This window comes from Acomys minous (assembly GCF_964271855.1).
Source record: "Acomys minous genome assembly, chromosome: 20".
NCBI classification, from domain to species: Eukaryota; Metazoa; Chordata; class Mammalia; order Rodentia; family Muridae; genus Acomys; species Acomys minous.
Window position 1 is genome coordinate 11995753 of NC_140502.1, and position 25688 is coordinate 12021440.

The 25688-nt window shown below is 46.9% G+C and overlaps 1 protein-coding gene and 1 long non-coding RNA gene across 3 annotated transcripts; one reads left to right on the forward strand and one right to left on the reverse strand.

Annotated features, from left to right (window-relative positions):
- Position 1: 1 nt before the first annotated feature.
- Positions 2 to 11512, forward strand: LOC311591237. 2 transcript variants are annotated; one of them, XR_014777040.1, is made up of 3 exons: positions 2 to 110; positions 4438 to 4527; positions 10873 to 11512. It is a non-coding gene; the product is annotated as an uncharacterized lncRNA (long non-coding RNA). The 2 variants fall into 2 exon arrangements; XR_014777041.1 differs by lacking the exon at positions 2 to 110 and adding an exon at positions 2667 to 2759.
- A 9406-nt stretch (positions 11513 to 20918) lies between these two features.
- On the reverse strand, positions 20919 to 24000 carry LOC311590931 (tetraspanin-3-like; the record flags this gene model as incomplete). The annotated part of the gene is made up of 2 exons (XM_084770224.1): positions 20919 to 22246; positions 23997 to 24000. The coding sequence occupies 2 exons, from the start codon at positions 23998 to 24000 to the stop codon at positions 21681 to 21683; spliced, it is 570 nt and encodes a 189-aa protein (XP_084626350.1). The 3' UTR covers positions 20919 to 21680.
- Between the last annotated feature and the right edge of the window lie 1688 nt (positions 24001 to 25688).

Genomic DNA, 25688 nt, shown 5'->3' on the forward strand with positions numbered 1-25688 from the left:
CGGGGCGGCGCAGGGCATGCTGGGAACGCCCTTTAGGGCGCGGCTTTCGGAGTGTCCGAGAGTTTCTGCAAGACTCTAGTCCCTTCTATTTAGGTCTTCAAAACCAGAAGGTACTCAGGCTGCGCAGGCGCAGTTTGCTCGGCTGGGGGTCTCTCTTAGGCGAGGAATGTGGGGGGCGGGGGGAGGAGGGGATGCTCGAACACGCATGTGCAGTGCTGGCTGGTGAGTGTCCTGTCTATGGATGAAGACGGATTACTGTGGTTCAGTGGCCGCGCTGCTGGCTTCCTTTCTAGTTTATCTTTTCTCTGCTTTACCCTTCCATGGCTCACTTACTACTCTGCTTCTGTGTGTCAGACTCTGGTGTGGACACACAGTGAACACACACACACACACACACACACACACACGCATGCACGCACACACCCCGCTGACCAAAATCCTCACCATGCTGGAACCAATATAAACTGGGAGGTAGATAGATCCCTTGCCTAGCTAGCACGCGAGAGACCCTAGGTTAAGTCTTGTCAGGAAACAAACAAACCAAACTGCCAGTAAACAAGGAGGGGAGGGGGCTATTAAATCTTAAAAATGGTACTGACATGCAGGAAATGTATACACTTTTATTATGGTATTAAGATCATTCAGTTAAGCCAGGCGTGATGGCCCACGCCTGTAATTCCAGCAGGATTTGGGGTGGGGGTGGGGGTTGGAAGAAAGGAGGATTAAAATTTGGAGATGCAAGACAGGTGTAGTGGTTGCACGCCTTTAATCCCAGGCAGAGACAGACAGATCTCAGTGAGTTCGAAGCCAGCCTGGTCCTCAGAGCTAGTTCCAGAACAGACAGGGCTCTATAGAGAGGCTCTGGCTCAAAGAACAGGCAGCAGGAAAAGAGACTCTGGGCCTGGCTTAAGCTTTTGAAATCCCAAAGTCCACTGCCAGTGACACACTTCCTCCAACGAAGCCATACCTTCTAACATCTGTCAAAGTAGTGCCACTTTCTGATGACCAAGCTTTCAAATTATGAGCCTGTGGGAGGCTATTCTTTTTATTTAGTGTCCCCCCGCCCCCCACCACCACCCAGACAAGGCTTCTCTGTGTAACCTTGGCTGTCCTAGACTTGCTCTGTAGACCAGGCTGGCCTCGAACTCACAGTGATCCACCTGCCTCTGCCTCCCGAGTACTGGGATTAAAGTCGTGTGCCACCACACCTGGCCTTGGGAGGCTATTCTTTTTTTCTTTTCTTTTTTTTAATATTTATTTATTTATTATGTATACAATATTATGCCTACATGTACTGCAGGCCAGAAGAGGGCACCAGATCTCATTGTGGATGGTTGTAAGCCACCATGTGGTTGCTGGGAATTGAACTCATGACCTCTGGAAGAGCAGTCAGTGCTCTTAACCGCTGAGCCATCTCTCCAGCCCCCTGGGAGCTATTCTTAATCAAACCGCCACAAATATTTTTTTTAAAAACCTTTTACTTGTTTGTTTTAGATTTGAGTGTTTTGCCTGATTCTGCATCGCGTGGGTGGCCGGTGCTTGGTGGTGTTTGCTGCTGCTCAAAGGCCTGTCACAAGTTAAGGAATCTCTTTGCCTCTGAGTTATATCCTCAGCCCTTGTTCTTTTGGGGGTGACGTCTTGCCTATTTTCTTTGTGTAACCTTCCTCCCTCCACCTGCCAAAGGCTGAGGTGTCAAGTGTGTTCCACGAGTGTTTTATTTGGGTGAACCTACAAACAGTATTCTGCAACTCCACAATCCGCATGGTCATATTGAGTGTAGAGAAATGGGGTCAATTTTTGATGAACTTATCTCTTGACACCTTGCTGGGCGCATGTATTAATTCTAGGAGCGTTTTGCATATTTTGGAGTTTTCTTAAGATTTTTTTTTTTTGGTTTTTCGAGACAGGGTTTCTCTGAGTGGCCTTGGCTGTCCTGAACTCACTTTTTAGACCAGGCTGGCCTCGAACTCACAGTGATCCGCCTGCCTCTGCCTCCCAAGTGCTGGGATTAAAGGCGTGCGCCACCACACCCAGCTCAAGATTTTATTTTTCAATTAAAAAAATGTCATTTGTGTGGTGGCGCATGCCTTTAATCTCAGCACTCATTTGTTGGCATGTGTGTGTGTGAATTAAGTAAAATGCTAGCTGTAGGTCTTCTATAAATGGAAAACTTTCCAGTCACACTTTCACAAGTGTGCATCCACAGTTAACAGATCCCAGTCGCATACTCAACTACTTACATAGGATTAAAATAATCGTGGTCTCAAGAGTTACTGTATACACAGCCATGGCCGCACACTCATAGTCAGAGAGGGACTCAAGAGTAACGTTGTGGCGCACGCCTTTAATCCCAGCACTCGGGAGGCAGAGGCAGGCGGATCGCTGTGAGTTCGAGGCCAGCCTGGTCTACAAAGTGAGTCCAGGACAGCCAAGGCTAACACAGAGAAACCTTGTCTCGAAAAACCAAAAAAAAAAAAAAAAAAAAAAAAAGTAACTTGGGGGAAAAAATGCACGCGCGCGCGCGCACACGCACACGCACACGCACACACACACACACGAGTATTCGAACACCCTTGCTGTCCACTTGCCTCGGGACTACATTTCCCAAAAGGACTGCGATGTTAGCTCTCCCCACTGCGGCACTTCTGCGCTTGCGCTGTCCTCCGCGGGTATTGAGGTGGTACTGTACCTGTGAGCACTAGACGGCAGGACCAAGGATGAAACAAGTGAAGGGTCCGGGGCTATCCGGAAGCTCCGCGGTGAGTGCGGGAGCAGGCGCCACGGACAAAGAGTCTGAACCTTCAGAGTAACTGCAGTGCCTAGCCCCATCCTTTTCCATAGGTGTCTCGTTGGTGAACTACATTTCCCATGGTGCCCCGCGGCTTAAGCGCTGTTGGTACCCCTCCCAGTGCACACTTTCTCAGCCAACCTTGTAGATTTAGGAGGGATGCTTTGCGTTCTGCACAATGTTTGCCTTTGTTTATTCTGAGACGAAGTCTTGTTTTATTATATTATATGTATTACGTATTGAAGCAGAGCTGAAGATACATTTAAAACAGGAAAATAAATGTTTAAAGGGATTTATTCATTTGTACGTGTGTGTGTGTGTGTGTGTGTGTGTGTGTGTGTGTGTGTTGTATGCATGCATTGTGTGTAGAGGCCAGATCTTCTGGAACTGGGGTTACATGCAGAAGGTTGGTGGTTGCAATGTGTGTTCTGAGACTCCAACCTGGGTTTCCCGAAAGGGCAGGAAGTTCTCTTAACTGGCGAGCCATCTCTCTAGCTCCTACATTTTTAATACAGGGGTTAACAGTGCTTAGAAAAGAGTGACATGCCCAAGTCTGAGCGTAACCTTTTTTTTTTTTCCCTCCTTCGAGACAGGGTCTCTCTGTGTAGCCTTGGCTGTTCTGGACTCACTTTGTAGATCAGGCTGGCCTCGAACTCACAGCGATCCGCCTGCCCCTGCTTCCTGAGTGCTGGGCTTAAAGGCGTGCACCACCACGCCTGGATTGAATTTAGCCTTTTACAGGGAGATCTTGTTTTATATTATATACGTATTGCAGGACCCCATCCCCCCCCACCCCCCCACCCCGGTACATTTAGAGTTATAGCACCACTAGTTTAGAAGCAACACTGAGGTTCCCTGTCCAGCAGTGAGGAAACGGCTGAGCGAGTAACAGCCTATACGTGCATCAGGGCGTGGTACCCTTAATGAAACTGATGAAAAGGGAGCGCTTCCAATGACGTCATGCTACGTCACTGGCGCAATGACTTCACCTACAATCTAGAAACACTTTGTAACATGTCAGGAATTCCTTTATATTCCCGTACAGGCCAGTGTTTGTTTAGGGAACTCAGGAAGTGGATACATGACAACAAAAAACCAAACCAAACTTTTGTTCTTTTGTTGTTGTTTTTCTTTGGGGGGGGGAGGGGGCGAAGAGACCAGGAGAGAGAGAGAGAGAGAGAGAGAGACAGACAGACAGACAGACAGAGACACGGAGAGACCAGAAGAGACACAGACACAGAGAGACCGGAAGAAAAATAAACTGGAAGAGAGAAAGACAGAGACAGAGAGAGAGATTAAATGCCTGGATCCTGTGACTGCTCTGTGTTTTTTTGGTCTAGGCTTATGTACATCATGCAAGTTCTCCTTACTCCCCCAGTGAGGAGACTTTCCTTGTCCTGTGAGTACTGTATGGGTCTCCATCACTGGAACAGGTCTGAGGGCCTCTGGCTAAGTTTTGTGCGACCTGCAGTATTTAAGGGAAGTGGGAGAGAAAGGGCGGCTCATTCTAAACCTTTTAGGTAGCAGCTAAAATAGGCTTCCTGGTGATGGATGACAGTTTATCCCAGCTGTTAGAGAGAAACAGTTTGGGGGCATGACACTTGCATTCAGGGACCTTAGACCCTTATGTTTGCTCTTTCTTCCCTCAGCTCTGACGTCTAAGGACTCTGTCCTTCCCCAAGAGAGAAGAACTGGAGGAAGAACCACCCGCCCTGGAGCTCCTGGACAGCATGCCCCTTGTGAGTTTTGAAGTCATGTAAATATTTGCTATCCCGAAACCTTCCACCCAGACTCTACCAGTTACTCTGGTTCTGCCCCCCCCACCCCCCACCCCCCCACCCCCCCCACCCCCCCCCCCCGCCAGATCTGTTTTATGGTGTAAGAGAGGTGCTTGTTAGACATTTCTTGTTGCTCCAACTTTTCCAACAAATGTGCTCTGTTAATTCCGTAGTGAGCTTTTTCTGAGCAGACCTCCATCTCCTCATGTGAAATGGGAGCATCCTTTGTGTTATGCCCAAAAATTTGAGAGACTCCCTCGAACATGGGCCACCCCTCCCGTGCACTGGCCCAGCAGGTGCAGGGAAGCGGCCTTGAGCCTCAATTGAGAGGGGTTTTTATAGGTTTTAGACAAAGAAATGGGTTTTACAGTATATGATTGGATGGCACTTGGGCAGAAAAGCTGCAAGCAGGGAGTTACAAGCCTTGGCGTTTCGAGGTTGGGTAATAGGTGTAGGGGCAAATTGACCAATAGAAAAGATCGGTTGAAGCAGTCATGGGGGCATTAGGAACTTGGGCCTGGCTTCTCCTAATTGGTTGTTGCTATGTGCCAGACCACCTGCTGGTCAGCTTGACCAGCAGAGAGTATATTTGGACTTTCCCAAGGTGAGCTGATTGAGTTGCTAGGGAATATTTTTCTGTTTATATTAGCTTGTGGGTTTTCTGGCATCTGGGTTCAGCCCTTGGCTAGGTTTAACACAAAATGGAATTTCTTTTTCTTTCTTTCTTTCTTTTTGTTTTTGTTTTTGTTTTTGTTTTTCAAGACAGGGTTTCTCTGTGTAGCCTTGGCTGTCCCGGACTCGCTTTGTAGACCAGGCTGGCCTCGAACTCACAGCGATCCGCCTGCCTCTGCCTCCCGAGTGCTGGGATTAAAGGTGTGCGCCACCACCGCCCGGCCTGAGTTTCTTTTTCAAAATGGAGTTTGTCTGGTCCTTTCAGTAGGAACTAAGATTTGAAAGGAGAGAGCGGTCACACAGGAGACCAGGGAGGTGGTGTTGGTCACCATTTCAGCCTGTGGTTTATTGCCCTGCCTTGGAAGAGATTGACATTTGGGTGTAACGGAGACCTAGCTGGGGTACCAAAGATTAGATGCCAGAGTAAGAGCTGATTTGAGGTTACATCAAGTGCCTTAGTTGGGGCTTTATTGCTGGGAAGAAACACCATGACCACAGCGACCCTTATAAAGGAAACATTTAAATGGGGCCGGCTTACAATTTCAGAGGTTTAATCCATTGTCGTCATGGCAGGAAGCATGGTGACACGCAGGCTGTCATGGTGCTGGAGGAGGAGCCCAGAGTTCTACATCTTACACCCGCGTGCAACAAGGAGGGTACTGGCTTGAACTTCTGAGACCCTGAAGCCCCGCCCACTTAGTCATGCCCTGCCTCCAACAAAGTCACACCTCCTAATAGCTCCACCCTCTCTGAGCCCGCGGGGGTCGTTTTCTTTCAAATCACCGCACCAAGCATTTGGGGTCTTCCTCCGTTAGCTCCTTCAGCTTTTAGCAGAGGAGAAACACCGAGCTGAGAATTATTAGGTATATAGTGTTCTGCCTGCTTGTAGTACCCCTGCAGGCCAGAAGAGGGCACCAGATCTCATTACAGATGGTTGTGAGCCACCATGTGGTTGCTGCGAATGGAACTCAGGACCTCTGGAAGAGCAGACAGGACTCTTAACCGCAGAGCCATCTCTCCAGCCCCCAGTAAAAGTATTCTTTACTTACGGTTTGCCTCATGGAGAAAATGCATGTGCTATGGCCTGGCATAATGGGGAAACTGAGCTTGGCAACAAACTCCTGACATAGAAGACAGCTCCTCCCTCTAAGATACACAACTTTTTCTTTGAGGTGGGGGGGGGGGGTGGGGGGGGCGGGGTGTCTTACTATGTAGCGCTAGCTGGCCTGGAACTAAGTGTGTACGTCAGGCTGCCCTCTGACTCATAGTGATCCACCTGCCCTGCCTTTTGGAGAGTGATGCTATTATAGGCGTGTGATACCATGGTGGCTATAAAATTACTTTTAAATCTTTTTAAACATTTTTATTTATTTTTAATTTATATGCGTTGGTGTTTGCCTGCATGTATGTCTGTGTTGGGGCGTTGAATCCTCTGCAACTGGGTTACAGACAGTTGTGATCTGACATGTGGGTGCTAGGACCTGAACCCAGGTCCTCTGGAAGAGCAATCAGCGCTCTTAACCACTGAGTCATCTCTCTAGCCCTATAAAATGGTTTAAAAACATTTAAAAATACTTTATTTTATGTGCATTGGTATTTCACCCGCATGTATATCTGTGTGAGGGTGTCACTTGCAGACAGCTGTGAGCTGCTGTGTGTGTGTGTGTGTGTGTGTGTGTGTGTGTGTGTGTGTGTGTTGGGAATTGAACCTGAGTCCTTTGCAAGGGCAGCCAGTGCTCTTAACTGCTGAGCTGTCTCTCCAGCCTTATAAAAATGTTTTTTGTTTGTTTGTTTGTTTTTAACATTTTCTTAAAATATTTATGGAAAAGTTCATCAAATATCTTTGCCATTCCACAAAATAGAAATGACCCTTCCCACCTGAATCGAGAGCTTAGGCCTTCTACTGTTTGTTACCGTGAGGAAAACTCATTTAACCTTTTTTCACCCCACACCTATACACAGAAGTGTTGGTCAGCAGCTAAGTGGACTGTATGAAGATACCTTAACCTTATGTCTTCCTCGCGCTCGGTCTCTCGGTGCCAAGCAGCCCGAGCTGGTGCGTGTTCGCTGGAATAACCCCTCTTCTGCAGAGCTCTCCTCAGCCGCCCGCATCCCACTGGTGAAACATTCCCTGGGATGAAACGTTTACGCGTCGCTCAGGCTTCTTGTTTCAGGGTTCAGAGCTGTTCAGGGGTGCGGCCATCCCTTTCTCCCAAGAATGGCACCGCCCCCAGCCTGTTCAGAGGGATCTGTACAGAGACGTGGTATTGGAGTAGTGCAGCCACCTGCCCTCCCTGGGTAGAGTGGTCTGCTCCGGTGCTCTGGATCTTACTCCGGGCATGCCCCTTCCTGCTGCGTTATTGGGGGGGGGGGGGATGGCTTTCCTTTCCGTTAATGGTCACTTTCACGTGTGCAAAAAGGCAGCCGACTGCCTGAAGTCACGTCTTCCACTACTCTTAGGCCACTGCTGTGTTCTCTTCTGGCCCTTCCTGTGACTGTCTCCCCTGCTCAGTGACAGGCCACCTCCCCCCCGCCCCCCCCCCCCCCCCCGCATCTGAATTCCACGGCCTCTCAGTATGACCGCGTGGTGCCTTTTCCTTCTCTTTGCCTGTATCCAGACCTGCTGTGATATCCATCCTCGAGCGAGGAAGAGCGCCATGGGTAGACGAAAGGGCTACAACAGGAGGCCTGCGTTCAGGTGAGGGCCAGACCTTGCAGCTTGCCGAGTGAAGCCAAATTAGAAATTCCCGGGGTCGCACTCTATGGATAGTTTTACTTAACGTAGAATTAGGGATGGCCTTCCTTAGAAGAGTGGGGGAAGTGGCCTTGGAATTGAACCCATAAAACTCAGTCATGAGAGAGAATGGCAAATTGGAGAAAGGAAATTGTACAGTCAGTAAAAGTTTTTTTTTTTTAAATAAAGATTTATTTACTTATTAGGTATATAGTGTTCTGCCTGCTTGTATCCCTGCAGGCCAGAAGAGGGCGCCAGATCTCATTATAGATGGTTGTGAGCCGCCATGTGGTTGCTGGGACTTGAACTCAGGACCTCTTGAGACACGGTTTCTCTGTGTAGCTCTGATCCGCCTGCCTCTGCCTCCCTGAGTGCTACGATTAAAGGCGTGTCCTGCCGTGGCCTCACTGCCACCACCACCACCAAGGTTTAACGGCCTTTCTTTAAAAGTAGCCAAAGTGGCCTGGAGAGATGGCTTAGAGGTTAAGAGCACTGACTGCTCTTCCAAAAGGTCCTGAGTTCAATTCACAGCAACCACACGGTGGCTCACAACCATCTATAATGTGATCTGGTGCCCTCTTCTGTTGTGCAAACGTACATGCAGGCAGAGCACTGTACACATAATACATACATAAATCTTTAAAAAAAAAAAAAAAGTAGCCGAAGTATTTTTTCCCCAACATGGCCAGGTAAGAACAAGCACCATGTGGTCACTGTGGTCCTGTAGCCGTGTCCACATAGTCGTAGATGGCTGTCCCCAAAGTCTCCTCCTGTCCATCAGCTAGGAGCTTAATATCCTTGGCCTGTTGTCCTGTTAGCCCCCTTCCTTTGTAAGATGATAGCCTGCTGCCCGAGCCTTGGAGTGGGTCATTATGTAAGTGGCCATCCTTGATATTTGGAGTCTGCCTCACCAGGTGGTTATGCCACAGAAGACACCCATCACTTTCTGCTCCAACAATCAAATGGTGTTTGAAAAGTATATATATCTTTACTTTGTGACCCTTTGCCATCGCCTCGCCCTTCGTTGTCATGGGAATTGACTGTGTTTGTGGCACACGTGTGTCAGCCACCTGTGGCAGTCATCCTCACAGAATCGGATGCCTCCTTGACAGCGATCCTTACCCGCCACTCGAGAGGCATCTTTGTAGTCTTGTAGCTTTCACCCAGTTCATTCGCAAACAATGTGAGCGCAACTGCGGTGCTGCTGTGGGTACGCAGCCCTCTGGGGTCATCTGCTCCATGAGCTTTGTGAACGTGTTCCGAAGCAGTCCATCTTCGCCCACGGTTCCTTGTGTCAGACTAGGAATGAGTCGCTTTACTCATGAGGGCCAGTTGCTTTGATTGCAGTTTAGCTTGCCGCTGTGACCCAAGTCATGTGCCAGGTAGAACTGCATGAAATACACCACGGAGCCTTTAAAAATCATTTTCGGGTTGGGGATTTAGCTCAGTGGTAGAGCGCTTGCCTAGCAAGTGCAAGGCCCTGGGTTTGGTCCTCATCTCTGGAAAAAAAAAATAGACAAAATAATTGTCAGGCGGTGGTAGCGCACGCCTTTAATCCCAGCACTCCGGAGGCAGAGGCAGGTGGATCGCTGTGAGTTCGAGGCCAGCCTGGCCTACAATGAGAGGCCAGGACAGCCAAGGCTACACAGAGAAACCCTGTGTCGAAAAAAAAAATCACTTTCATTTAGCATGTGTGTGTATATGCCAGCACAGGCATGCTGAGGCAATGGTGTGGAGGCCAAAGGATAACTTTTAGGAGTGGATCTCTCACCTTACTGAGGCAGAGTTGTGTAGCCTTTGTAACTGAGAGAGTTTTTCTCCCACTCCAGTTCCCAAACTAACTACTCTGAGACTTTATTATTTATAAATAAGTGCCTAAGCCATAAGCTTTGGCCTGTTGCCCAATTGGCTCACAATTTATTTCACCTGTTTTTTTTTTTTCTATTCTATGTGTGCCACATGACGGGTTGCCTCTCCTCAGTTTCATGTGTCCGTCTTCCTCAGAGTCTGGGGCGAGTCTCCTGCCTCTGCTTTTATCCCAGAGTTCATCTCTTTCTGCCGGAACTCCCACCTCCTATTTCCTGCCTCAGCTAAGAGGCCATCAGCTTTCTGTTGGCAGGTGATGCTTCCATATGGTACACACACGGATTCTCCATACAGAGTTTCTCTTGTTTTGGCCACACTGCGTCATAATCCATTCCAGTCCCAGAAGTGTCCCTTCCAGGTGAATCTGTTGTCTTTGCCTCTTCATCTAACTGTAGAAGTGCTGGGGTTACACATATGAGCTAGTGCATCTGAATTTTTGTGTGTCCTGGGATTGAACTCAGGTAGGTCATCAGGCTTTTGTGGCAAGTGCCTTTACCCACTGAGTCATCTTGCCTGCCTTGGTGCATTTTTTTTTTTTATAATCCAAATAAGATCAAAACATGTTTCTGTAGAAGGGTCTCAGCCTCAGTCCTCTAAACAAGGCACAAGGGTGTTCATTTTCCACTATTCCTTTTAACCAATGGGCAAGTCTGGCTACTCCAGAGTGGACAGTGGCCGTGGTGGTTAGGTAAATTTCAGGAGAGGGCGGTGACCCCATGTGCCCAAGGACAGCTGCCAAGTCCTGGAAGACAGGCATGCCAGTGTGCCGTTTGGCTTATTTTTTCTTCTCCCACACATGGTCTTAAGTGCTGAGGCAGGACAAGGATCCAGCCACACACCTCTTCCATCACTTCTTTTTAAAGTTGTGATCAAATACACAAAAGCTACCATCTTAGCTGGGCATGCGTTTCTCATTGGTGACCCTCCTGAGTACCTTGCGTTTTTTACCGTAGTTTCTTTTTCTGGAAAAAGAAAAAACAAAAAAACAAAACCCAACCATTTTCTGTTTCTTTCTCTCTCTTTTTTTCTTCCAGCATTAGAATCTGGATATGGTACCAAAATAATGTCCTCAAAGCAACAGTTTCATCAAGTGGAATTGCCACAGTGGGAGATACCGGGAAGCCTTATGAGCCGCCATCTTGAGAGCTCAAACCTCCAAGATGCCTGGGAAGGCAAAGGCCTGTTTAGCAGACAACTGGGAAATCCAGACGGAAATGCCAGTCCAGTGTTAATCAGTCACGAAGAAACGCCTGCGTCAGGCCAGCAAGCATCTCTTTCTTCCTACCAGACAAACTCCTCCAGACATTACAAAATGCAAAAAAGACTTCCGGCAAGAGCAACCCTTTATTAACCAAGGGATGCACACGAATGAGAAACCCTACAAATAAATGTAGGGAATGAGGGAAGGCCTTTAAGTATGGCGCCCGACTAAGCCAGCCTGAGAGTATCCATTCTGGCAAGAAGCCTTATCAGTGTGCTCTATCTGCCTATACACCTGCAGGCCAGAAGAGGGCATCAGATCACATGATAGATGGTTGTGAGCCACCATGTGGTTGTCAGGAATTGAACTCAGGACCTCTGGAAGAGCAGACAGTGCTCTTAACCTACTGAGCCATCATTCCGGCCTCTTGTTTTTGTGTTTTGAGACACAGTCTTTCTCTATAGCCTTGGCTGGCCTGGAATTTGCTATGTAAACTCTTAAACTCAGAGAGATCTGCCTGCCTGTGCCTTCTGAATGCTGGGATATTAAAAATATGTGCCAGCATACCCAGCTTTAGTCACAGGTAAAAGGAAGCCAAATAACTCTTGGGTTAACAATGAAATAAATCGTGCTGACACTGTGAATTGCAGTAAAAAGAATGAATTGATACTTTTATGTGCTAAGAAAGGTAAGATAGAAAACTATATACCGGATGCGGTGAGATGCGCCTTGACTCTTAGCATTTGGGAGGCAGAGGCAGGTGGGTCTCTGAGAGTTCCAGGCCAGCTGGCTACATAGTGAGACCCTGTCTCAAAACAGTAACTGTCTCGGCCCGCCGGGGTTCGACTAACGCTCAGGAGGAAAATTTTCTTGTATAGAGACAGAACACTAGACATGAAGAAGGGGGCAAGTCTGGATTCTGATCAAACCCCGTTTATTGAAAACTTTCACAGAGTTTATAAAGGCACAGAGGCATGGGTATTTGCGTAAGCAAGGGTTGCTATGGATACCTAACTCTGGAATGCTCCAGCAGGTAGGTATCTACATTTACAGCTGCTATAATTGCAGAAGAGAGAAATTCCAGGGAAGTTGTGAAGGATCTGGTTAGTCAGGAAAAAGCTCCCGGAACTGCTGCTCGCAGGCAGCTGGCCTTTAATCTGATCTTATCAGTAGTCTTACTGGAAAAGGAGTAGCTCGGGGGTCTAGAATGACCAGCTCCCACAATAAACCACAACAGGTGTCTAACTGCCGACCTACGACAAGGTCAGCTGGTTTCTGGTGAATGGCAGACTGCTGGAGAAATAGGAAACTAGGCTCTGACAAGATGGCTGAACATTGGCCATGTAGCCTGTCCCCTACAAGTAATAACCCTGTATACCTAGGGGAATTCAAAGAATTTTATAAAAATCTGCCCCGTGTGTGTGTGGTGTGTGTGTGTGTGTGTGTGTGTGTGTGTGTGTGTGTGTTGTGTGAGTGTGTGTATGTGCACATGCCCGCAAATACCACAGTGCATGTGTAGAGATCAGAGGTCAGTTTTCTGTAATCACTTTCTGTCCTTTTTGTGGGTTCCTGAAGTTGAATATAGATCACCAGGTTATGGCTCTAGCCTTTTTTTTTTTTTCTTTTTTTTGGTTTTTTGAGACAGGGTTATTCTGGGTAGCCTTGGCTGCCCTGGAGTAGCTTTGTAGACCAGGCCAGCGTCAAATTCACAGCGATACACCTGCCTCTGCCTCCCAAATTCTGGGATTAAAGGTGGCGTACGCCACCACACCCAACTTTTTTTTTTTAAAGATTTATTTACTTATTATTATGTATACAGTGTTCTACCTGCACATACACCAGCTGGCCAGAAGAGGGCACCAGATCTCATTATAGATGGTTGTGAGCCACCATGTGATTGCTGGGAATTGAACTCAGGACCTTTGGGAGAGCAGGCAGTGCTCTTAACTTCTAAGCTATCTCTCCAGCCCCACTCTGGCCTTTTAAATAATTAAAAACACCATATATATTTTTTAATTTAATTAATTAATTTTTGTTAATCCCAGAGTAACGGCTTACAGGTTCTGAATACAGGCTGGTATATGAAAACCCGAAGGAGACTGAGCACCCAGACACTCTAACTGAAGGAATCGGAACCACAAAACAGCCATGCATGCTGGCATGCACTTGTAATCTCAGCTCTTGGGACTCTGAGGCAGGAGGATTGCCTCAAGTCAAGGCCAGCTTGGGCTACATAGTGACACACTATCTTAAAAAAAACAATGAAACTACCAAACACCCAGACAATAGATAAAAGAAAAAAAGTATGTGGGGGTGGGGGTGGGGAGGTGGGGTGGGGTAGGCTACAAAAGAAGCAATAGTTTCATGTTCTTTTGCAGCCCAAGGAATTTTTTTCCCCCTAAATCCAGTTGTTTATACAATTGGGTCCTGGGCAACATATTGCTGCGTAGCCCTGGCTGGTCTCTAATTTGGATCCTCTTGCCTCAGCCTCACTGGTGCTGGCATTACAGTCACGTGTGACACAACGTCTGGCTCTATTTCTAATGCAAAACCTTCACATTCTCTGTAGGCAGTATATTTTTCATGCCTTCTGAACCAGAAGATTTAACATCTGTAGTAAGAAGTTTCCCTGTCCTGCCGGCTTCTTACATTGCTCTCAGTTGTTTCTTCCTATTTCAGGAGTAGTCTTGCTTTTCGGAGAGTGTTTCTTAATTTCTACGTCCTTAGATTGTTTTGGGGGGGTCGTCCCTTGACTCGTGTCACGGGTAGATTCTTGCTTCGTGCCCATCAGCCACACCCAGTTATCGTTAGCATCTGCTTCTTGCTTTAGAATCTGAAGATGGCGGATTCAAGTTTCCCAGCCTTTGGTGTAGCTCAAAGTGACCAGTGTATTGGCCACAGGAAAAGATGTTTATGTCCTAGTGAGATCTACTGAACTGATTTGCAACAGGAAACATACCTCAGCATGGAGGGCCTTCGATGGCATGCGATGTGAAGGAACGAGTAGCTACTACTGCATCCTCAAAGTGATGCTCCAACCTGGTGGTCCCAGACCTAGCTTTGTACTCTCTGGCCAGAATATACTTGGGGTTTCTCCCATGATTCCTATAGTTTTTCTGTATTTTACTTTATTATTTTTTTAATTATGTATTTTTATTTTTTGTGCATTGGTGTTTTGCCTACATATGTCTGTGTAAAGGTGTCGGGTCCCCTGAAACTGGAGTTACAGACAGTTGTGAGTCACCATGTGGGTGCTGGGAATTGAACCTGGCTCCTCTTGCAGAACTATCAATGCTCTTAACCACTGAGCCATCGCTCCTGCCCCCTTTTTCTGTATTTTAAAGATCTTTTTTTTTTTTCCAGACAGGGTCTCTCTGTATAGCCTTGACTGTCCTGGACTCGCTTTGTAGACCAGGCTGGCCTCGAACTCACAGCGATCCACCTGCCTCTGCCTCCCGAGTGCTGGGATTAAAGGCGTGCACCTGGCTTAAAGATCTTTTTTTTAAAAGATGTATTTATTTATTACATATACAATGTCTGTCCGTATGTGTGCCTGTCCAACAGAAGAGGACACCAGATTACATTATAGATGGTTGTAAGCCACCATATGGTTGCTGGGAATTGAACTCAGGACCTCTGGAAGAGCAGCCAGTGCTCTTAACCTCTGAGCCATCTCTCCAGCCCTATTTTAAGATCGTAATTGTTGTGTTTTACTACCAGTGAACAAGACTAGAAGGCGTCGGATGAACATCAACAGGAAAAGAGACAGATGCTCCTATCTCCCTTAAATTCCTGTTAAACAGACATATAAATGCACCATTAATTCCTACAAGGGTCAGTTTATAGGGGGAACAGTCATTAACATCTATGACAAAGAATGGCACCAGCACCAGAAAAATCCTCAGCGTCCTTGGAATGCTATTTCCTTGTTCCCTTCTGGAGTGGTTTGCCTCCTATCGCTGTGATAAACATCACCACAAAAAGCAACTCGCGCAGAAAAGGGTCAATTTCATCTTACAGTTTACAGGCCACCAGGAATGGGACTCAAGGTTGGAGCTCAAGGCAGGAACTGGAGCCAAGACCATGAAGACTGTTGCTTACTAGCTTGTCCCCCATGGCTTCCTCGGATTGTTTTTTTGTTTTGCTTTGTTTTTGTTTTTGTTTTTTGAGACAGGGTCTCTCTGGGTAGCCTTGGCTGTCCTGGACTTGCTTTGCAGACCAGGCTGGCCTCGAACTCACAGTGATCTGCTTGCCTCTGCCTCCCGAGTGCAGGGATTAAAGGTGTGTGCCACTATACCCAGCTGTTTTTGTATTTTTGTATTTTGTATCTTTTAAAACCAGAGTATTATCTGCCCAAAAGTGGGCTGATCCTCTCACATCAGTCATTAATTTAAAAAAAAAAAAGACTCAGGGCTGGAAAAAATGGCTCAGCCGTTAAGAGCACTGTCTGCTCTTCCAGAAGACCCAAGGCTCAATTCCCAGCACCCGCATGACAGCTTACAACTGTCTGCAACTCCAGTTCCAGGGGATCCGGCATCTTCGCACAGACCTACATACAGGCAAACCATACGTACTGTGCACGTAGAATAAAAAGAAACCGTTCTTTTAAAATGCTCCCTATAAATACTTGCCCACCAGGCAATCTGATGGAGAGGATCCCTCAGTTAAAGTTTCCTCTCCCCCAGATGATTCTAATTTGTGTCCACTTGAGAGAAAAAATAAAAAATAAAAATCTAGCCAGCACATCATTTGCTCCCTGGCTAGCTAGTTTATGAAGTTATGCCACATTCTCAGGCTTTTCCTCGCTGTTTTGCTGCAGTTCCATGGTCCTAAAAGAAATGCCTCGTTTTTTGTGTCCCCCCACCCCCACCCCCCACCCCCCCAACCCCCACCCCTGGCAAGGGAATCACATTTTGCAATATTTTCTTACTTGTGTCTTCATGGTTTTCTTGTTTTGTTGTTGTTTTTCCTTCAAGATGGTTTTTTTGTTTGTTTGGTTGGTTGGTTGGTTGGTTTGGTTTGTTTTTGTTTTTAAATGTAGCTGTCCTGGAACTAGCTTTGTAGCTCAGGGTGTCCTCAAACTCAGATCTGTGTACTTCTGCCTCCCGCGTGCTAGGAATTATATGTGTGTGTCATCACTGCCCCAGTTTATCTTCATGTTTGGTTGGTTGGTTGGCTTTTTGTTTTGTTTTGTGTTGGGGGATGGTCTGATGTATTTTGATGTTATTTACTGTTTACTGTCTCTGTGACTTACCTTTTGTTTGATAAAAAGCCATCCCACCTGGGCAGGGCAAGAGATAGGTGGGACTAAAAGAGAGAGAATTGTGAGAAAGACCACGAGAGAGAGAGAGGGAGAGAGAAAGAGAGAGAGAGAGAGAGAGAGAGAGAGAGAGAGAGAGAGAGAGAGGGAGGCCTAAAATAAAGAGCAGAAGGCTGTCATAGTTTTGATTAAAAAAAAAAAAAGCACATGGTCAGGGTGGATAAAAAAATCTGGCCCAAATAAAAAACATAAACAAATATATACAATTATAAATAAAAAGTAACAATAAAAGTTATTAAAAACAAATGACATGAGATTAAAACAAAAATCCGATGCTTGAGGCCCTACTATGGGGAGGTAGTTTAGAGGGTTAATACCTGCCCTGCCCCAGGTTAACTAAAACTATTTTAAAACATAACAAATGTCTGTGTCTTAATTGATCACTAGCCAAATCTACAAATAACACAAACAATTTAAAAACAATAGTTTTGTTTTGTTTCTCTCTGTAGGCCTGGCTGTCCTAGATTCACTTTGTAGACCAGGCTGGCCTCGAACTCACAGCGATCTGCTTGCCTCTGCCTCTCTGAGTGCTGGGATTAAAGGAGTGAGCCAGCACACTCAGCTTGTCTTCGTTAGTTTTAAGCTTTTTTCTTTCCCTCCATTCTTTCATATATTACACCCCAACTGTAGTTTCCACTCTCTCCCCTCTCCCTCAAATAGACCCCACCCTCCCACCTTGCCAGCCAAACAAGTAAAACAAGCATGTTAAGGCTGGACGAGTCGATCCAGTCAGAGGAAATGGGTCCTACAAGCAGGCAGACGAGTCAGAGACAGGCCGCTCTTCCACTGTTTGGATCCCACCAGAACACCAAGCTACGAAACCATAACATATGCAGAGGACCAACAGGCTCTCTGATCTGGGAGTCCTCAAGAGTCCTGGTCAGTTCTTGTGGTGTCCCTGACCCCTTGGTCTCTCTTCCTGATCCCTCTCCTCCTCTTCCTCCTCCCCTCCTCCTCTTCCTCCCCTTCTTCCTCCTCCTCCCCTTCCTCCATCTCCTCTACAGGGCTCCCCCTCCTAATGTCTGGCTGTGGGAATCTGCATCTGCTCCCATCGATTAGTTGCTGAATGGAGTCTCTCTGATCTCTTTGATGACGATTCCGCTAGGCCCTGGCCCAAGAACATTGCAGGCAGGACAAACTACAGGTAGAACGACAGGTGGCTGTGTTGGTGTCCCAATCCCTCCTCTTGAGGCCCTTGCCTGGTTACAGAAGATGGCCAGTTCAGGTTCCATGCCCCCTATTACTAGGAGTAAGAAGAGATGTCAGCCGGGCAGTGGTGGCACACACCTTTAATCCCAGCACTCGGGAGGCAGAGGCAGGCGGATCGCTGTGAGTTCGAGGCCAGCCTGGTCTACAAAGCGAGTCCAGGACAGCCAAGGCTACACAGAGAGACCCTGTCTCAAAAAACCAAAACCAAAACAAAACAAAACAAAAAACAAAAAACAAACAAACAAACAAAAACAAAAAACAAAAAAGAAAAGACGTTTGTATTTTGACACATGAGCTGTTTGCCACCACCTCCGTGAAAACCAGCAATGGTTGTCTCCATTTCTCTGTTACTGAATATTCAGGTTGCTTCCGAGTTTCTGATGCTTTACATTTTTTTTTTTTCCTGATGAGCACCTTAGCTGTGTCTTTTTGGGGTAGGTGGCTGGAGGTGGGGTTACACCCACGAGACTCTCTCCAGGGATTGTGCAGGTTCACTCACTGCGGCCCGACTTGAGGATTGTTCCTGTGTCTAGATAGTTGGCATCACCACGCTGCCACCAGCTGCTAGTCAGAATGTCGGTGAATTGGACCCAGGTGCGTAGAGAGACCTCTGACTGGAAACTCCATTGAGCTGGTGGCCTTTTAAGAGCCCACAGGAAAGATGGCTATCCGTCATCCCTTCCGGTAAAATTAGGATTGGTCTGGAACTCAAGCCTACTGAGTACAAGAGCATACTCACGGAGGCAGAGGCAGAAGGATCACTGTGAGTTCGAGGCCAGCCTGGTCTACAAAGTGAGTTCAGGACAGCTAAGGCTACACAGAGAAACCTGTCTCGAAAAACAAAAAACAAGCAAGCAAGCAAGCAAACAAACAAAAACTCCGTACTGTTATTAATGGCTTAAGGAGTCCTTTCTTTGAAAGTCACTGAGTGTGAGGTGACTTGTCAGATAATGAATGTCTAACTGGGAGAAGCATGGGAGAAAGGTTTGGCTTAACAGAACAACATCTTGGGCTGGAGAGAGAGAGAGAGAGAGAGAGAGAGAGAGAGAGAGAGAGAGAGAGAGAGAGAGAGAGAGAGAGAGTTAGTTCAATTCCCAGCATCCATGTCATAGCTCACAACTGCCTATAAGTTCAGTTCCAGGGGGCCGGACACCCTCACACAGAGAAATGTGCAGGCAAAAAACCAATGCACGAAAAAGAAAAATAAATTTAAAGAAATGAAAATAGTGGGCTGGAGAGATGGCTCAGCAGTTAAGAGCACTGGCTGCTCTTCCAGAGGACCCAGGTTTCGATTCCCAGCACCCACATGGCAACTCACTCTTGATCCAGAGTGACATGCAGATCAAACATCAATGTACCTAAAATAAAAATAAAAATTTAAAAATAAATGAAAGCAGAAAGAGAGCAACTAGCCCACGTTTTGAAAACAAGTTGGCTGGATGTGGCAGTGTGTAATACAGCTAATTTGAAAACTGAGGTAGGAGTATCAGCAGAGCTCAGAACTTCCAGGCCAGCTTTGGCAGTAATAGTCTGTCTTAAAAAAAAAAAAAAAAGAAAAGAAAAAAGTGTATTTGATCACTCTTCCCAGCGGATGGCACTGCAGTACTGTGAAACATCCCTTGCTACCTTGGCACTTTAACCAAAAGGTTTCTGGGTTTTTAATAAACCTCTATCCCCTTTTGTGTCAACCCCTTGTTGGGTCAATACTTTCTGATTCCTTGTGGACCGCTTTACGGGACAGAAACGTAATGAACATCATGAGATGTTGTTTTGTTGAGGCAGCGGCTCACTATGTAGCTGAGGCTAGAATTGCAGGTAAGTACTAACTGCCCCCCCCCGCTCTCCCCCCCCAGTTCTCCCCCCAGACTCCCCTCCCCCCTTCTCCCTTCCCCCTGGTTCTTCCCCCTCCCTGGTTCTCCCCTCCCCTTGATTCTCCCCTCCTCAGACTACCCCCCCCCCCCCCGAACCCCCTTGGATCCAACCCATGGCCTCACCGCTTTCATGATTTAGCACTGAGCTACCTCTGCACCTTCAATAGACACTGAATCCAGGGCAATTTAACTTCCTTCCCCACAGTGTAGTTTAAGCGTATCAGTTAGGTTCTGGCACCCCACCCCCACCCCCACCCCCACTATAGAAACACTCACCCAAGGGGCCTAATAACACTAACACTGTCCCTTACCTCCGCAGCAGAATTAGACTACCCTTCCCCTCTGTCTAGGCACATAAAAAGTGCAGGAAGAAGAAAGAAGAGAGGATGTGAAGTTGGTGAGACCAATGAGGAGGCTTTTATGCATCTAGCAATTCATCCACCATCTGTCTCTCCATCCATTGTTAATTCATGTGTATTTGTCTATTCATTGACCATATACTCTTCACCCTCCCATCACCCGTCTATCCTTTCAACATTTCAGGAAGGTGGAAGGGGGCTGGAGGGATGGCTCAGGGGTTAAGAGCACTGACTGCTCTTCCAGAGGTCATGAGTTCAAGTCCCAGCAACGACGTGGTGGCTCAAAGCCATCTATAATGGGATCTGATGCCCTCCTCTGGCATGCAGGTGTACATGCAGGCAGAGCTCTGTATACATAATAATACATAAATCTTAAAAAAGAAAAAAGAAGGTGGAAGGATAGCCTTTTGTTATGTATTCAGTTTGTGTTAATGAGGCGATAAAAGTTTTATTTTCACAAATTTATTTATTTTTTTCTTCAATTCTGCACCTCTAGCTCCTACAAGCTAAAAGTGTTTAACAAGAGGATTTCATTCCAGCCTCGGCTGGCCTGGAACTCCATGAAACCACGGCTGCTCGAACTTGTAGTTTTCTGCCTCAGCTCCCCAGAGTGCTGAGATTTCGGGAATGAGCCACCACACCCAGCACGGCCACCAAGTGATCTGTTAAGGCAGCTGCTCTTAACTGGGGGTCCCTACACCTTTAAAGGGCGTGTGTAAAAAAAGTTAAATAAGTCCAAAAGTCCCATGCCTGTTCTTGTGTAGCTTGTACTTTAATGAGAGAGATGTATAGTGCATAAATTATACGATCACTATAAAGTATTGTAATAACTGAAATCAAAGCACCATGAATGGGATTGATATATAGAATTTGTCACAGTAATAGCTGTGAAGGATTAAAGATGTTTTGTTGGCTCTGTTTATTAACAATTAAACTTTATTATACAACCCAACTAGCATATACAAGAAGGAAAAAAAGGTTAAAGGGACAGAAGATTAAAACCTCCTGGAATCCGTTCGGCAGGACGGGTTCTTAGGTATCTCAGTCCCACGAGCTGGTCCGGTCCCTTCCTCTCTCTCCGCGCCTTTTTCTTTCTCCTCTCTCTCTCTCTCTCTCTCTCTTTTTTTTTTTGAGGGCTGATACAGAGTTTATTGAATTAAACTTTTTTATTTACAATTGAGATCACATCTACATACTATTTTGCTAGTCCACATGGCTACATTGCCTCTAATGAGTTAAAGACTTACGTTCAGTCACACAGAAACTCACACGCTTACACTAATTGCTTTAAAACAGTAGTGCATACATTATAGTCCTCTTATAAAGCAGCTTTGAGTAAAAACCACTAGTTTCAAAGATCAGTCTCTGATTTTGAAGATGAACAAAGACATACACTGTATGATTCTAAAATCTATGTTAGCCATTTTGTACAACTGCTATGTTATTGTACTACAGTATATTTTCTGTAAAAGGACACTGGCGAGGGAGGGGCACCAGACAGTTGGAGTCTCCCTTACATCCCCAAACCTTTGGCCAAGAGTTCTCATTGAAGATGAAAAAGACCCAGTGATACTCCAACACTGTCACATCATGCCTCGGAAGCGACAGAAGCAGGCCCACGCCCTCCTTTGGCTCTACCACACTAGGGAAACTTGTTAGTGGTTCCGAGAGGAAGGGCATGGAGAATCAGCTAGAACAGGGGTAAGAAGGTCATAGGTGGGTAGGTAAGTAGGTGGGTACATGAAATGCCAGCCTGCTGTCCAACACCAGTGTACGTGTGCTTTGACTAGATGAACTCAGGAGCCAACTGCCGCAGGCCTGCTCAATTCACCTTCCAAATCAGAACAAGGATACTAAAAGTTAGCCCAGGCTTGCCTGTCTGCTACGCGTAGGTTCCACCAGTGATGAGGAGCTCATAGGCAGGGTCTCTACTCTGTCTGCACAACACGATGCAGGCGCACAGCATGCCCAACAGCTGAATAGCTGCGAAGGCCAGTGCTGCCCAGATAACATGCATCAGGATTTCCTGTAGCTTCTTCACAACCAGAGCCTCGCAGCCCTCGGCATAGAGGTCGGAGGGGTTGGCCAGGCTGCCATTACAGCTTTTAGCAGTCTCTCTGCAGCAACTAAGAGGAACACTCTGGTTTTTTGTTTCTTTGAACCAATCTGTATTTTCCCAGTCTGAATAGTTATGAATTTCACAACAGTGCAACTGTCTCTGTATATAGTCAATAGCACGGCTGGCCGCATCGGAGTTGGTCCCATTGTAGGTCTTATATACTTTTTGAATGTTTCGATCAACCTCATTCTCCACCTTTGCTCTGTACACGTATCCCAAAACCACCACAACAACTTCTGTGACAAAAACCAAGAGCAAGATGAAGACAAACGTGGCGAGAGAGATGTATAGTGCATAAATTATACGATCACTATAAAGTGTTGTAATAACTGAAATCAAAGCACCATGAATGGGATTGATATATAGAATTTGTCACAGTAATAGCTGTGAAGGATTAAAGATGTTTCTAAGCAATGTTGTTTATATTAGAATAAACCTAAGCTATTCCATGAACGAGGAAAAAAAAAGGTGTGTGTGTGTGTGTGTGTGTGTGTGTGTGTGTGTGTGTCTAACAGCCCTTTCACAGGGTTCACAGGGTTCAGATATCTTGCCTATCAGATATTTTCATCACAATGCATAACAGTAGCAAAATTACAGTTATGAAGTGGCAACAAAAATAATTTTTATAGTTAGGGGTCAGCACAACACGAGGGACTGTATTAAAGGGTCGCGGCCGTAGGAGGTTTGAGAACCACTGTGTTCAGGGCTTTACGTGACTACAGGGAGCTAGCTAGTTGCCAGCAGAACCAGGCAAGCGTTAAGACAGCTGTAACTGACTGACAGCTTACTCTCCGGAGTGTGTGTGTGTGTGTGTGGGCAGTGGATAAAGGTAACATTGATTAGCAGTAGCCAATGATCTAATCACTCAGACCCAGCTAAGGAAGCCTTTGTTCCTCCCTCTCCAAAACAGTTCAAGGCTTTCAGAAACACCAAGAAGAAGAAAAGAAAACAAAACAAAAGAAAAGGAGGAGGAGGAGGAAAAGGTGAGAGGAAGAAGGAGAAGGAGGAGGAGGAGGAGAAGAAGAAAAAGACAGCCATGTGCTAGAGAGCGACATACTACAATTCTGTGGGGTCAGAAGCTCTGCTTCTCAGGGTCCTTCTGGACTTTCTCTTAGCTAATTTCAACCTATTCACGTGTGTCCTTTAAAGTCTTCTATAAACGAACAACAATAAGGAAAAAAGAACCTGTGTTTCCTTGGTATCTCTCTCTCTAGCAAATTAATTGAATTCAAACAGTGAGGGTGAACCGGGTATGGTGGAGCACACCTTTAATCCCAGCACTTGGGAGGCAGAGGCAAGGGGATCTTTGTGAGTTCAAGACCAGCCTGCTCTACAAAGTGAATCCAGGACAGCTAAGGCTACACAGAGAAACCCTGTCTTGAAAAACAAGAAAAAAGTCAGGGTGGTGGAAAACCCAGTTTAGCGCCAGAAACACAGGCAAAACAACCAAAGTTTGGGACTTCCACCACGAATACTGGGAAGTTTTGTGGGGCCAAGCCTTCAATTCCCAGATAGCGTAAAACGTGAATTGACATTAACCAGCAAATTTCTTTTATGGAAAACGTTTTCAAAGATGTTGAAATGTTACCTGAAGAAAATAGGAAATGTATGATACATCCTTCCTGCTTTGTATTTCTTTACACTTCCTGCCCCCCTTTCACCATTTGTCAGACCTGTCTCCATCTGTGGGAGGTAAGATCTAAGAAATCAGGGAATTGATTGTTTTTGCTTCTTTCTTTCTCTCTCTGTCCCAGTGGCCTCTTTCTATTTACTTCAGCTTTCAGTACAAGTATTGATTTCTTGGTCCTTCAAAGCAGGGGTATTAATCCAAGCACTTGGGAGGCAGAGGCAGGTGGATTGCTATGAGTTTGAGGCCAGCCTGACCTACAAAGAGAGTCTAGGGCAGCCAAGTCTACACAGAGAAACCCTGTTTCGAAAAACAAACATACCAAAACAAAACGAAAACCAAAAAAATGGGGGTAATTTCCATTTTGGCAAAGGGCAGAAAAAAGACCGACCCTTGTGTTCTGGTTCCTATGACGTCATAGTCATCGGTTCCCAATACTAATAACGACATACCCATTTTTGCAGGTGAAAAATACGCCGATTTGCTGGTTATGGAGGGGATCTCCATGAGTGGGAGGGAGGAGACAATCGGATGCAAAATAGTGGATGTTCTTGCTTTGGATAAGCTTAGCCGTTAAAGATCAACCTTCCATGTCTGGAGTGGTGGCTCACACCTGTAATCAATCCAAACATCTGGAGACAGATACAGGAAAATCGGTAGTTCAAAGTCATCCTTGGTTACATAGCCAGTTTGGAGGCTAGTCTGGGTTAGAGATCATCTCAAATCGCCTCTCTCCCTTAAAAAAAAAAAGTGACTCGAACGATCCTGCATGGAGACGCACCGGTGAGTCACACGTGGCTCTGCAGCAGGCTGGTAACCAGGGACGCTTCTGGTCTTTAGGCACCCAGTCACCCTTACAGACACGCCCAGAAACTCTTCTGCATAATCACGCATTCAGCCACACAGTGTTCCAGCTCTCATCCCTTCTGCCGCCCGCTGTACTAGAACTTCCTTAGGGGGTGCCCTTCTCCACAAGCTCTGAGAACCTGCCTTAAGTCTGGCGGTCACCGCTGTGTGGAGACCCCGCCTTACTTGCTAAGTCCCGCCCCTCACCTCCGACTGAGGAGGAGGACACACCACTTCCCCTTGAAGCTCCGTTTTTACCTCAGACTTCTCTGAGAGCCCGCCCTACTTGATAACCCCGCCCCTCATCTCAGCCTCCTCTAAGAGCCCGCCCTACTTGGTACCCTGCCCTCATCTCATGCTCCTCTTTGAGCCCGCCCTACTTGATAACCTCGCCCCTTATTTAGGCTCTTCTGAGAGCCCGCCCTACTTGGTACCCCGCCCTCATCTCAGGCTCCTCTGAGAGCCCGCCCTACTTGGTACCCCGCCCTCATCTCAGGCTCCTCTGAGAGCCCGCCCTACTTGATAACCACGCCCCTCATTTCAGGCTCCTCTGAGAGCCCGCCCTACCTGATAAACCCACCCCTTATTTCATCCTCCTCTGAGAGCCCGCCCAACGTGATAACCCCGCCCCTTACCTCAGGCTCCGCCCTCACCTCAGCCTCCTCTGAGAGCCCTCCCTACCTGATAAACCCACCCCTTATTTCATCCTCCTCTGAGAGCCCGCCCTACTTGATAATTCCGCCCCTCATTTCATCCTCCTCTGAGAGCCCGCCCTACTTGATAAACCCGCCCCTTATTTCATCCTCCTCTGAGAGCCCGCCCTACTTGATAAACCCGCCCCTCATTTCATTCTCCTCTGAGAGCCCGCCCTACTTGATAAACCCGCCCCTTATTTCATTCTCCTCTGAGAGCCCGCCCTACTTGATAAACCCGCCCCTCATTTATTCTCCTCTGAGAGCCCGCCCTACTTGATAAACCCGCCCCTCATTTATTCTCCTCTGAGAGCCCGCCCTACTTGATAAACCCGCCCCTCATTTCATTCTCCTCTGAGAGCCCGCCCTACTTGATAACCCCGCCCCTCATTTCATTCTCCTCTGAGAGCCCGCCCTACTTGATAAACCCGCCCCTCATTTATTCTCCTCTGAGAGCCCGCCCTACTTGATAAACCCGCCCCTCATTTATTCTCCTCTGAGAACCTGCCCTACTTGATAACCCCGCCCCTCACCTCAGGCTCCGCCCCTCATCTCAGGCTCCAGAAGACCCGCTCCTCCTCCGTAAGCCCCGCCTCTCTAGAACTC